Source organism: Somniosus microcephalus, chromosome 5, assembly GCF_052327205.1.
Source record: "Somniosus microcephalus isolate GS21.2 chromosome 5, FLI_Smic_1.0, whole genome shotgun sequence".
Taxonomy (NCBI): domain Eukaryota; kingdom Metazoa; phylum Chordata; class Chondrichthyes; order Squaliformes; family Somniosidae; genus Somniosus; species Somniosus microcephalus.
In genome coordinates, this window is record NC_140991.1 from 119413200 (window position 1) to 119427923 (window position 14724).

General features: G+C 42.6%; 1 protein-coding gene across 6 annotated transcripts in view; it reads right to left on the bottom strand.

Annotated features, from left to right (window-relative positions):
- Positions 1 to 14724, bottom strand: part of ikzf1 (IKAROS family zinc finger 1 (Ikaros)) — a 104206-nt gene that overhangs the window by 8823 nt on the left and 80659 nt on the right. For 4 of the 6 annotated variants that reach the window (XM_085988128.1, XM_085988127.1, XM_085988129.1 and 1 more), the window contains exons 6-7: positions 6460 to 6585; positions 2226 to 2357 (exon numbers count right to left, since the gene is read on the bottom strand). In XM_085988128.1, coding sequence (XP_085844254.1) covers positions 2226 to 2357; positions 6460 to 6585 — 258 coding nt within the window. The remainder of the gene's footprint in view (positions 1 to 2225; positions 2358 to 6459; positions 6586 to 14724) is intronic. The other 2 variants (XM_085988131.1, XM_085988132.1) reach the window with 1 other exon arrangement.

Below are 14724 nucleotides of genomic sequence, written 5' to 3' on the forward strand. Positions count from 1 at the left end.
CAAACCTGTACCACAAGCATGTGCACCTGGTAATGAGCCCGAAGTACAGATTGCGTCTACCTCAGAAGCAGGGGTATTGGAAGCTGACGAACCAGCCAATGACAATGAGCCAGAATTGGCTCCACCGCCAGAACAGGATACTCGAGAAAGGCGCTATCCAGTCCGGATCAGGAAGCCTCCTCAAAGACTGAACTTATAAATGACTATTTCAGTTGATGTATGTATTACTGAGAAAATTGTAATTGTAATTAGTTATTATTTAGTTGTTAAATGAATGTTATGTACTGTTTATCTAAAAGGGGAGGAATTGTTGTGTATGTACCTTTAAGGGAATAACTGGTCTTAGACTGCAGTACCGGCAGTGACCACCCCTGTATAAAAGGCCCTAGCAGGCTTCTGTAGTTTCAGTTTTCAAGCTGCCTCTTGTTCAGTAAAGTACCTGTTAAACTGTTCTCCCAAAGTCCGTGTATTATTGAGGCGCGGACTTTACAATATAGACAGGAGATTACATCTCATTAGCTTAGGGCAAAGGACAGTATTCTAGCCACACTGCACCACCCAGCCCCCAGCTTCTCTATATTTATAAACAAAGAAGGGAAGTGGTATCATTGAAATCGGGGCACCTTATCAGAACAAAGCAAAGCGTTTTTACCCATTTTCACGTCAATACAGATGTTGATCTTTGATCTTTAGAAGTGTCAGACGTTTGAGCCACATCCTTGAAAAGTCTTTAACCTAACATACACCAGTTTCACTTACCTCTATGTGCCACCTAATGACACAAACTATCATTTTACGAGTTTTTCATTTTTTACTGACAATTACATGCATTTCTGCAAATCCTTAATGACACAAAATGCTGCTCTAAATTGATCTGGAGTTCCAATGTTCAAAACTAGTCTTAAACTGTTAGGTCTTTTTTGATCGGTGGTCCCATTGAGTTTCACTCTACAGAGCAAAAGTGACTAACCCCAATATGTAATTCACTGTGTGAAATGCCTTGAACTGTTTTGACACAATAATAAAGCCCTAAATACTGTACATGCAAATATTATTTTTTCTTTGTAAATTCACCTACAAGACATATTGTAATGGCACTGTGTCATATTTATAAGTCCATTCTAATTGTAAAAAGTTTTGTGGTCCCCATTTCATTCAACTGGTAATGAAACACTGTAGCCCATTGCTTTACGAGTAGCAAATCATGAGTGTTGTTATGAAGACTTTCCTTAAAAGTGGAATGAACGATTCCGTTGATTACTTATTGTAAGAACAGAAGAATGCAGGCATGAGCTTTGGCCATTCAGTCCATCCATTTCTCAGACTTGAACTGTGTATTCTATGTATTCCATTTTTTAGAACTTTTTTTAATACAAGAAATTTAATATATTTTTGTGTTTTTGTTTTTTTTATTGCGAATTACTTCAAACACATGAATTTCTTTAAATCTTCCTATCGGGTGAGCTATTTCTCACCTTGCTCTGGAGCTATCTTCTTGAATATTCCTATAATGGATATTAAATATTAAATTCATGGGGCCTTCTTAGCCATGGCACGAAGTTTCCAAATTTAGCAACTATGACCATGCAGAAATAAAAAGCACACGTCCTTCCATACCTGTACCCCTAATGAGCTCATCAACACTTTGTTATTAAACAAAAAAATGTAAAAACTCATTAAAATGGACAGACAAAAAAAACAAAATGATGTAAAATGTTAATCATAATTCTTTATTAATGTCTGATTTTTTTAAACGGTCCTGATGGTGAGGCTCTCTCTTTAAAAGTATTCCACTTTATATAGTTATGTCTTCTCCTCTCTAATTATTACCTATCATATCCCCCTCCCCCATCATCATTTATACTCTACTCTCTTTGTTAACGGTTTTCACTGCCCCTTTTCCAGCAGGGCTCCCTAATTCACAGAATATTCAGTAAACTCAGTGTGATCATATCTTACTTTTAAAGTCAAGTAAATAAAGGGCTCAAAATACTTGAAGCGTTTTTGTGTCGCTTGTTTGGTGCATTGAATGATAGTCACTTTGAGGTCTTGAATGAAGTGGGTAAATTAAAGTAAATTCAAATTCAATGAGGACATATCAAAAAATAGTATTGTATTTACATGTTCTGACAATAACAAACAGTAAACCAGTGTTCATTGGTGTACAGCTTGTATGACACAACGAGTAAATGAAAGAGTACTGTAATCAAATGTTTTATGCTTACCAACAAACTTCTGTGGCATTGAACTTTTGCGCTTTGCAACATTACTTGCAAGTCTGTCCAGTACCATAGCTCTTTCTGATCCCATCTTGCACACTCCTTCAGTTAGTTCATGTGATTTGCTTTCTTCTTTCACTACAAAATAAAGAAAAAGAAAAATGCAAATCCATTTATAAATGAATAAGAAAAGCTTGCAGTGTCAGCAGGCTTTAGGAATGTGTCACCTTTAATAATACTTGCCTTCATTAATTAGTTAATTGGCTCTTTCAGCCTTTTAAACCTCATCACCCTGGAGCCTCTCTTCAACTAGTGTTAAATACTAGTATAATGATCAGTACATACTACAACCACTTCGCTAGTTTAGTTAATTGTGTTTTACTAAAGTATTGTTTCAGAACATTTTGTGGAAATCAGTAGATACCTTATACTGTCAAATGTATGGGATATGGAAACAATGAAAGAAAGCACAGCACAAGATAGGCACAGTGCCACCAAATAAATGTACAGGAAACTTTGTGCTATCCGGCACCGACGGGACCGAGCTGTTGCCGTTCCCTCAAAACTGCCGGACACTCCAGCTCTAATGTTGAAGCATACGGAGGTTTTCATCTCCGTATCTGACAACAAACACCGTTGCTTAGCAACAGCTTCTAAACAGTCGGCTGCAGCTGCAAGCGTCTCTAGCTGAAGCTGTTGCTATGGCTACAGGCCTTGCAGTGCCTGACTGGGAAAAAAAAAGCAACGAAAAGAAAAAAAACGGCTCCTGATTTTTGCCGGTGGCTCGAGCTTGCCGGACATTTAGCCTCTGGATAACACAAAGTTTCCTGTATGAGGTCATTTGCGTATGTTTGTGGTACATTTTTACACTGGTATTTTGACAAGATACAGGGAAGAAATGGCCTCATTTTGCATTACTACAAAGACAATTGTTCCTGAATTTGGAAAAGTAGGGAAGAAAAAAAACTCCTTTGTGGAATATTTTGCAGCTTAGTAAAGAACAGCAAGATTCTTGTGGCAGCACCTCAGGTATTGCACGAATCCAGCTTCATCACTATAGTACAACAAATAGAGTCTACTGTAGCAAAAGGATGACGAGCAAAATAGCACACAGCACTTGTACTGCAGGAATACACAACCGCAAATACACTGTTATGCAAACACACATTAAATGGGATTTAGAGCAGGGATTATACAAGGATAAACCAATACAAAGGTAGAAGTTTTGATGCTGATATTAGATGCAGAACTTTGGGAAAGCATTTGTTCTACAACACGATCACACCTCCTCCCCCCCCCCACAATCTTAATGAGCATGAAGTCCATCTAAAAATGGGGAAAATAGGGAGGTGAAAGCATCGAGAAATTTCTTCTCTTTTGCAGTACTGTTGGGGATCAGGTGAGAACAAGTCTGTGAATCACAAAAAGGAAAGTAATAACAAACCTGGACTTGTTTTCTGGTGGAATATACAGAAGCTATGCTCTAACCCACTTCTACCTCCCCTCTCCTGCCCAACCCACTCTAGCTTTCCTTTCTGCCTCCTTCATCAAAATCCTCCTTCAGCTCTGTTGCAATGATCCGTTGCTGCCCTCTAACCCCACTTCACTTGAAAACTACACTTGGTCTTGATTTAATATGCACCAGATTGACCAGTACTACATTAAAATCTTATATCTGTGCTCGCTTCCACGGACCCTCTGACACAGATGACCTTGTTTGGGTTATGTCAAGGTTCTGCCACAAACAAACATGGCCCCATGGAATTGGTGGGGAGGGTCGCGACCTGGCACGTCCAAATCCCGTCCTATTTTCTGACCGTTTCACTCCTGCCAGATAAGTGCCGAAGATTTCTGGCCCCACTGTTTCAATACGAGCTGTTAGACAAGTTGATACTGAATCCTGCTGCCAACATGTCCTAATCTCCAGTTATCCAATCCTCTGCTGTGGTGAACATACAACTCATCCAAATTACAACATGCATGCTCAAGAGTCATACTTAAGCTATATCACAGGGATTGCTGTAGCCTCCAACTGGCTGTAAACCAATCCTACTTGGGTAATGGGGAATTCTATGGATCAAAACACATGTGACAGCTAGGTTCAGATATACTCCAGACAGATATGATAGCTGAAGGTATAAGCCATGAATTCCAAGGGGTTCTTCTGCGTTATTCCAGTTAAACCAGATCCCTGCCATTTTTACAAGAGCAAAATACTGCAGATGTTAGAAATCTGAAATAACAACAGAAAATGCTGGAAATACTCAGCAGGTCAGGCAACATCCATGGAGAGAGAAAAACAGAGTTAATATTTCAGGTCTGTGGCTCTTCGTCAGAACTGGAAAAAGTTAGCGATGTAACAGCAGGGAGAGGGGGGAGGGGAGGAAAGAACAGAATGGAAGGTCTGAGATAGGCTGGAAGGCAGGAGAGATTAAAAGACAAAAGGGATGATGGTGTAAGGCAAAAGGAGATGGTAATGGGACAAGTTAAGAAACAAAAGATGACTTTAGATGAGGTGTAAATGGGAATGGCAGAATCATCAATAGCTGCCATGTGAGAGAAAAAAAAAATAGGGGCAGAGGTTATGGTCGGAAATTGTTGAACTCGATGTTGAGTCCAGAAGGCTGTAAAGTGCCTAATCGGAAGATGAGGTGCTGTTCCTCGACCTTACGTTGAGCTTCGTTGGAACAGTGCAAGAGGCCGAGGACGGAGAGATCACAGTGGGAGTGGAGCGGAGAATTAAAGTGACAGGCGACCGGAAGCTCAGGGTCACACTTACGGACTGAACGGAGGTGTTCCGCAAAGTGATTACCCAATCTGCGTTGGGTCTCCCCAATGTAGAGGAGACCGCATCGTGAGCAGCGAATACAGTATGCTAAATTGCAAGAAGTACAAGTAAATCGCTGTTTCACCTGGAAGGAGTGTTTGGAGCCCTGGACAGTGGGAAGGGAGGAGGTAAAAGGGCAGGTGTTGCATCTCCTGCGCTTGCACATAAAGGTGCTGGGCAAAGGGGAAGGGGTGTTGGGGGTGATTGAGGAGTGGACCAGGGTGTCGCGGAGGGAATGCTGAAAGGGGAGGGGTCTAAAACATGAAGGGTGGAATTTCAGTTGGAATCCACATCGAATAAGTCGGAACCGGAGACAGTTGCTGAGGAAAGAGATGTGGCTGTGAAAACGAGTCTTGGCAGATACCTGATCAAACACGAGAAGGGAAATGGAAAGCAATGAAGATGAACCAGGTTGAAGAGCCAAACGGAAATCCCGTCGGAGAGAAGAGCAGAGTTTCTTCAAGGTGGGCATTCCTAGACGCGAAGTGGCAGTGAACCAAACACTAATACAATAGCAAAATACTGTGGATGCTAGAAATCTGAAATAACAACAGAAAATGCTGGAAACATTCAGCAGGTCAGGCAGCATCCGTGGAGAGAGAAAAGCAGAGTTAATGCTTCAGGTCTGTGACCCTTCGTCAGAAATGGAAAAAGTTAGAGATGTAACAGATTTTTAAGCAAGTGTAGGGGCAGAAAGGGAGGAGGGGAGGAAAGAACAAAAGGGAAGGTCTGTGATAGGATGGAAGGCAGGAGAGATTAAAAGACAAAAGGGATGATGGTGCAAGGCAAAAGGAGATGGTAATGGGACAACTTAAGAAACAAAAGATGACTCTAGATGAGATGTAAATGACAATGGCAGAACCATCAACAGCTGCCATGTGAGAGAGAAAAAAAATAGGGGTCGAGGTTATGGTCTGAAATTGTTGAGCTCAATGTCGAGTCCAGAAGGCTATAAAGTGCCTAATCGGAAGATGAGGTGCTGTTTCTCGAGCTTACGTTGAGCTTCGTTGGAACAGTGTGAGAGATCAGAGAGGGAGTGGAGCGGAGAATTAAAGTGACAGGTGACCCTGCCATTTTTTGCGGATTCATCAGTCTCCCACCAGAGTTGTGGAAGGCGACTGGGAGAACCCCTACAGAATTTCAAGGCCGGAGTTCTCAACCTGCAATGTGTTGAAAAATATTGGATTTACTTTAAGTATACATGCTTTTATGGTGATGTTCAAACTGTAAAAAGAATGTAATAAAAGTTAGAAATTCTCCATGAGCACAAGTAACCTGATTTTAATACAGGCAGGCAATATCTTGTTCAATTAAGAATATATATATTTCCCTGGTTTGCCATTCACCTTTAAAGGACAATCATTGCGTGTGGTGCTAAAATGTTTGTTTTCAAGAAAAAGTACTTTTTTTTACCTGAATAAATACCACTGTGCAGTCCCATGGTTTGCAGGTAATTGTGGCAACGTTCTTTGTGTTCTTCAAGTGAGCTGCGTTGCTTGTAGCTTCTCCCACAATAGCTACATTTGTGAGGCTTTCCAACTACAGACAAACAGAAAGAGGTCTTAAAAGAATACATAAAATGGGATTCACATTTGTGATTTATCATCAATAAAATATTTGTGTTTTATGAGAATGTGCACTTCCTTGTGCAATTTATTTAAGCCATCAGGCATAAAGCTGAGCTCAAACTGTGTATCACACAGTATTACATATACATCTATTTACCCTTAAGGTCCGCCTGATCAAATAACTTGCATCATAAACACCTAGCTCCTGAGCTACCAACCAATTATCAGGTATGCAGGCAGTCATCAGATTGACCAGGCTGCTTCATTGATACAACTGGGTCAAGTATTGGGATTTCATTTGCTGAAACCCTAGCCTTTGCAGATAGTTTTCAGACAATTAGGGACAAATCTTATTGATGTGATTCCTTTCTCATGAATAGAGGTCAGGTTGAATGAGATACAGAGGAAGTTGGTATTTAAAAGTAAAAAAAAAGTTACAGCAAATAGTTAAATAAGAAATAATCTAAAATAATTGTTAATGTAGCAAAAACATATAAAAGTGAGGTTTGGAAGTAGTGAAAATAAGGGGAAAAAGAGACAAGAGGCAAACCAAAAGCAAGGTTTTTTAAAAACTTGAATTTTGATTTAAAGGCTTTAAAGCAGTCTTCTACATTCCTTAATTAATCTGTATTTTCACAAGAAAACAAAAGAAATGCTACCTGCAAACCACAACACAATACTGGGGGTGGGAGGAGGGGGGGGAAGGTGAGGAAGGTTGGGGCCGTCGAGGGACCGAGGTGGGGGAGGGGACTGAGGAAGATCAGGGCCATCGAAGGACCGGGGCGGGGGTGGTGGTGGTGAGGAAGATCGGGGCCAGCCACCGTAGGATCATGGCCGGCCTCAAGATCATCCCGGGTGGGGGTGAGAAAGATTGGGGCCGGCTACCGGAGGATCGGGGCCGGCCTTAAGATCATCATGGGGGCGGAGAAGATCAGATCGGGGCAGGCCTCAGGATGATCGTTGGGGGGGGGGGGGAAGGGTCCGGGAAGGCGATTGGAAGCCTCGTGAGGGGGGTCTCCGATCGTGGGGGGTGGGCTAGGCAGGGACCCTGGATCCAGGAGGTAGGTATAATGGCACTTACCTCCTGGATGTAGCAGTCCTCACCTTGCTCTAACTGCCGGGTTAAAGATGGTGGTTAAAGAAGAGGCTTCCAGCCACATTGTAATATTTAAATTGACGTCCCACTGCCTGGCAGTGGGTTGGCTGCCCGCCCCCGTTCCGCCTCCAATAAAACCCAAAGTGGGCGAGTGAAGGCGGGTTCAGGTCTAAGCCTATCCATAAGTTGTACACATCTTCAAAATCTTTATCCTATAGAGATGAATATTACTACACATAGCCCAATCCATATTCTAAAATGCTTCTAAGTTTCAGTTTCTATCAGGAAAGACTGAACAGGCTGGGGTTCTTTGCTCTAGAAAGGAGAAGGCTGAGGGGAGACCTAATGGAGGTCTTTAAAATTATGAAAGGGTTTGATAGGGTAGATGTAGAGAAGATGTTTCCACCTGTGGGGGAGACAAAACTAGGGGTCATAAATATAAGATAGTCATTAATAAATCCAATAAGGAATTCAGGAGAAACTTCTTTACCCAGATAATGGTTAGAATGTGGAACTTGCTACCACAAGGGGTAGTTGAAGGGAATAGCATAGCTGCATTTAAGAGGAAGCTAGATCAGTACATGAGAGAGAAAGGAATAGAAGGATATGCTGATAGGGTTAGATGAAGTAGAGTGGGAAGAGGCTTGCGTGGAGCATAAACACTGGCATGGACTGGTTGGACCGAATGGTCTTTTTCTGTGCTGTAAATTCTGTGTAATTCTACGTAATCAATGCCTTCATTTATATTATTACTGAGTTATCATGAACTGCTCTCCTGCTTCTCCATGAGCCTAGTTGAAAAGCAACATTAGGAGAGAGCTGAGAGCAGGTCACCTGCCCATTGTCTCAATTTGGGGAAGGTGCAGTTTGAGACCTAAAGAAGGGGATCAAAATTAATTTAGAGTTTGAAAAGGGTATAATTTATTTTTGCTATTTTATTTAGCAAGTAGAATCCTCAGATTGTGATCAGCATTTTTATTATAATTTAGACACTGGGGGTAATTTTAACCTAATCCACTAGGTAGGAAATTGATAGAATCGGATCAGCTGTCCACTGGGTGAGTTAGGTCAAAATTACCCCCACTGAGTTGCAATTGAGATGGAGATGGGTTTCTGTGCACGTTGTGGAGTTCCACAGCGTGCGTCCTTTGTACTTGACAGGTTCCCCGTCTGGAAGTCAGCCTGATTGACAGGCTTGGCTTTCAGTTGGGTGGGGAGGACTTCGGATCAGGCTGCCAGCCTTATTAGCATATTTAAATTGCCAACCTGCCTCCTGGGAGTGGGTTGGCTGCCGCGCTTTGTCCCTCTTCAGTTAAATCCGGGACTTTAACCCCCCGCACACCTCCAATCCCGACTCCACGGGTAAATGAAAATCGACCCCATAAAGTTAGCTGCAATTCTTTCTGTTAAAATTCATAATTGGCAGCAAAAAATTTAAATATTTAACTGCCAATAGTGGGGGGTTGGGGCTAGGTTTCAGATTTTAAAAATTTTAACATCTGACCCGACTCTAACTGACCCGTTTCTGGGTGTTAAAATTCAGCCCAAAGTCTGCAGTTGCTTATTGGGCCCATTTTTTTTCTTAGATAATACATAATTTAAGTAAAATTTGAAGTTGTAATTTAAGAATTTGATCCCACTATTGGCAGTTAAATATTTAAATTTTTTGCTGCCAATTATGAATTTTAACAGAAAGAATTGCAGCTAACTTTATGGGGTCGATTTTCATTTACCCGTGGAGTCGGGATTGGAGGTGTGCGGGGGGTTAAAGTCCCGAATTCGGGGGTCCCGACACCATCCCGCCCCCAACCCACCTCCTTGTAAGTTTCAAAGGAGGCGGGTACCCGCCCCACACTGGGACCCGCCTACCCAAGGCGGGAAGGGATTAGTAGCTAATGTTACCCCACTATTCAAAAACGGTGGTAGAGAGAAAGCGGGGAATTACAGACCGGTAAGCCTGACATCGGTAGTGGGGAAAATGCTAGAGTCCATTATAAAGGATGTAATAGCTGAGCACTTGGAAAACAGTGACAGGATCGGACAAAGTCAACATGGATTTACAAAAGGTAAATCGTGCTTGACTAATCTACTGGAATTTTTTGAGGATGTAACTGGGAAAATAGATAAGGGAGAACCAGTAGATGTGGTGTATTTGGACTTTCAAAAGGCTTTCGATAAGGTCCCGCATAAGAGATTAGTGTGTAAAGTTAAGGCACATGGGATTGGGGCAAGGTATTGACTTGGATAGAGAGCTGGTTGGCGGACAGAAAGCAGAGAGTAGGAATTAACGGGTCTTTTTCAGAGTGGCAGGCAGTGACTAGTGGGGTACCGCAGGGATCGGTCCTTGGACCCCAGCTATTCACAATATACATTAATGATCTAGATAAGGGAACTAGATGTAATATCTCCAAGTTTGCAGACGACACAAAGCTGGGTGGGCGTGTGTGCTGCGAGGAGGATACCGAGAAACTCCAGGATGATTTGGACAGGTTGGGTGATTGGGCAGAAGCGTGGCAGATGCAATATGACGTGGATAAATGCGAGGTTATCCACTTTGGTGTCAAAAACAGAAAGGCAGACTATTATCTGAATGGCAATAGATTGGGAGAAGGGGAAGTGCAACGAGACCTGGGTGTCCTTGTGCACCAGTCGCTGAAGGTAAGCATGCAGGTGCAGCAGGCGGTGAAGAAGGCAAATGGTATGTTGGCCTTCATAGCGAAAGGGTTTGAGTACAGGAGCAAGGATGTCCTGCTGCAGTTGTACAGGGCCTTGGTGAGACCACACCTTGAGTACTGTGTGCAGTTTTGGTCGCCTTATCTGAGGAAGGATGTTCTTGCCATGGAAGGAGTTCAGCGAAGATTTACAAGGCTGATCCCTGGGATGGCAGGAATGACGTATGAGGAGAGATTGGGTCGATTGGGCTTATACTCGCTGGAGTTTAGAAGAATGAGAGGGGATCTCATCGAAACTTATAAAATTCTGACAGGTCTGGACAAACTAGATGCAGGTAGAATGTTCCCGATGGTCGGAGAGTCCAGAACCAGGGGTCATAGTCTAAGGATAAGGGGTAAGCCATTTAGGACAGAGATGAGGAAGAATTTCTTCACCCAGAGAGTGGTGAACCTGTGGAATTCTCTAGCACAGAAGGCGGTTGAGGCCAAGTCTTTAAATATATTCAAGAAGGAGTTAGATATATTTCTTAGAGCTAAAGGTATCAAGGGATATGGGGAGAAGGCAGGTACAGGGTACTGAGTTTGGATGATCAGCCATGATCTCATCGAATGGCGGAGCAGGCTCGAGGGGCCGAATGGCCTACTCCTGCTCCTATCTTCTATGTTTCTAACTGCCTGTTAACAGGTAGTTAACAGGCAGTTTTTAGCCTAATCCCTATTTTAAAGCTTGAAGTGTGGGATTCCCGACAGCTCCAAACAACGCCAAGTTAGAGGTGTCGGGCCGTCGGGTTGAAGGACTTGGAGGGGTCGTGATGTCAGTGTTCAGGTGAGTGATGTGTGCATGAGTGCAAAGGTAAGTGTGTTTGGTGTGTCTAAAGTGTGTAAAGAAGTTTAAATTACCTGTACTTACCTTTACAGCCTTCCTTCCTTTAGGTTTTGGGAGTCCATCGTCTAACCGGCACAGAAAGCAGAATGGCTGTGATCTGTCAAAAGTGACAGCCTGCAGCTTTCTGTGCCGGTGAGATTTCTAACTGAGTCTGTGTAGAAGGACTCAGGTTAGAAGTAAGACTGTCAGTGTTTGACAGCTTCAAACAGCTGTGAAACACTGATATTTCATCTGTCAAAACATCTTGACAGATGAAATTTCAGTCTGTGACATCACCTGTTGCTGGGTGGCCCTTAATTGGCCAGCTGAGTCCGCTGGGCGGGCTCAACAAGGTCAATCAAGTTAAAATCGTGTGGATTGGCTGCATCTCGATGGAGGCGGGACTACAACCTCGAAAGTTGTAGTCCCGCCTCCTTCCAGACTTCTGAATGAAAATCACCCCTTATGCATCTGGAGCTAGGTATAGGGCACACTGGAAGGGCAAGCAAACTATTTGGGATAACAGCTTACTTTATTATAAAATTCACTACTGAGCAGAATAAAACAGTAGCTCTCGAAGGATAAATTCACTATTTCAACTGTAAAACAGGAAGAACCAGGCAGATAAAATGTTAAAAACAAACAAAACTGCCTTAACAGAAAAAAAAGCAGAACAGAAAAAACGAACTAAGGGTACTTTTACACTACATCTACCAGTTTGAGACCGATAGGTATAAAAATAACAACAGCAACTGTCGTTTAGTTCGCACTTTTTACGTCAAAAGTGGAAGCCTAGCCAAAGAAGGAGAGATTAGGAAATGTCACCAATCGATTGATCAAAGAGATGGGCTTGAAGGAGGATCTTAAAGGAGGGGAGGGAAGTGGAGAAGTAGAGGGGTTTAGAGAGGGAATTCCAGAGCATGGGGTTTAAGTGGCTAAAGGCATGGCTGACAATGGTGCCATGAAAGGAGGGGAGATGCTTAAGAGGTCAGAGTTGGATGAATGGAGAGTTTTTTTGGGGGGTGGGAGGGTTGTTGCACTAGAGGAGGTTACAGAAATAGCAAGGGTGGAGGCCACGGTGGTTTAAAATTTAAAATTTGAGGCAACTGGGGACCAGGATCCTATGTAGAAGGGTGAGCGGGACGTGGTGTGGGATAAGATAAGGCAAGAAAGGTTTGGATGAGCTATAGTTTATGGAGGATGGGAGGCATTAGAATAGTCAAGTCTGGAGGTGACAATGGCATGCATGAGGGTTTCAGTAGGGAAAAGTACTGAGGTGGAGCAGAGGTGGGCAATGTTACGGAAGTGGAAGTAGACAGTCTTTGTGATGGAAAAGATATGGATCAGAAGCTCAGCTCAGGGTCAAACAGGATACGAATAGGCGGAGACAGTGGCTGGGGAGGAGAATGGAGTTGGTGACAAATGTATGGAGTTTGTGGAAGGGAGCAAGGATGATGGCTTTGATTTTCCCCATGTTTAGCTGGAGTAAAGTTTGCTTATCCAAGACTGACATCAAAGAGGAAGTGAAGGGGTTGATAGATGTGCTTGAAAGTACAGTTGGAGATCATCAATATTATCCCATGTCTGCAGATGATGCCACCAAGGGGCACCATGTAGATGAGGAACAGAAGAGGGCCAAGGATGGATCTTTGGTCCAGAGATTAGAGGTGGATGCAGTGGTGGTGGAATGAGGATGAGTTATAGAAGGTGTGAGGAGCCAGAGCAGCTAACCAGTCAATGAGAGAAGAGGACTGGTTCAGTGATGGTAGGGAAAGAGGAGGATCCAGGAACCAAAGGAAGTGTCAGCTGATCAGCTGAGGTACTGGCCCAGATTGAAAACAGGAAGGCAATGAATTCAGGTGACCAGGGAAGACTGAAAAATCAATCAGGAACCAGTGGAAGTGAGGAGGCTGATCTGAGGAGCAGGAAAAGGGTGGTGAGGTGCACCCAGGAGCAGGCAAAGCGGGGAGGAAAATTGAGTGTTAGTCAGTGAAGGTGAAGGAGAAGATTCGAGTTAATGTGGAGTAGGGCACGGTCTAAGTCCCTTGATGCCAAATAGAAGCACTACATTAGAGTCCTGGTAAGAAGTAGGTCCACTGCCTTTTGGCCTCAGATGTCTCCTGTGGAGATCTGAATGTTGATCAGTGATTAATTCTGAGAATAGAGGTGGTGGAGACTGAGGAAATAGTTCTATTTTGGAGGCACAGCTAAGACATCCAACAAAGACTGTATCCATGTGAAGGAATTCTACCTTATAAACTTTTTAGAAAAATACACTATATAAACTTTTTAGAAAAATACACTATATAGCCTTTTTAGAAAAATACACTACCTTATGAAAGAATTCTGGCCTTGTTGAGATAAGACTGTGGTTGACTCTGAAGAGTACCTTATAAGGAACTCTACCTTATAAATTCTTTAAAACGTGAGAAACTGGGTTTGGAAATTTAGAAACCTAACTATGAAATAGCTATGAAAGAATTCTGGCTATTGAAACAAGACAACATGAGGTAAAGGACATCTGCTCTTTGCACATATATGGTAAACTCCCAATAACTATTGCTGATGTGGCAGTAAGAATTACAGAGGTCAACTAAAAGATGATTAGTGATAATTAACTTGGATCAACAGAAACCTTATGAAATACAACTGAAAAAGGGTATAAATATTGAAGTCTCAAATGAGATAATCAGACTCGCTTTAATCAGGCAAGGCGATTCTCAACTACAGAGGCGGCTCTGTAGTCTTCCACTCTTTGTACCTCGGGGATCGAAGGTAATTTGATAATTGATGGATATCCTGTTTAGAAAATTTTAAGAACTGTAATACTGTAGCAAAGTTAAGATTTAAAAGTAAGATTCTCTGTTAAAAATAAGATCGTATTTTTTCTCTTTTTAGAACTGTTAACATTGCGATTGACTGATTCACCGACTGTAAATTGCATGTCGGTTCTTTTAATAAATCTCTATTTTTTTTAAAATTGTCTCACATAAGTCTTCTGTATCAATAACTCGCGAACCCAATCTCTGTACACTCTGGTGAAGAGGTACATTTCTGAGGGGAGATCTCCAGACCCTTATAATATTCGGGACGTTACAGTCTGGCTAAAGTTATTAAAAGTGCTATCTGGAGGACGGTAACATTCTCGGGTTGCTCCTTTCCTTTAGGGAGGGATAGACTGGACCTTTAGACCCAGTTAAGCATCTTTAGGATTCGGCTACCTCAACCTTTAGTTGAAAGTGAGCATCTGAGAAATACACCTGATCTGGGATAGTCCCTAAGGGGCTAGGACAAGTAAAAGTCCTTTCATCCAAACCCAATTTGACATGCTGTTTAAGAAAATACATCTTGTGGAGGGAGGGGGAAGATGTTGCAACAGGCCCAAAGGCCTGGCCACAGAGGGAAGAAGACAGGCAAATTCAATTTCAGTCATCAACAACCCCAATCTGGAGTCAGTCCCTCAGGCCTTCAAAGCTC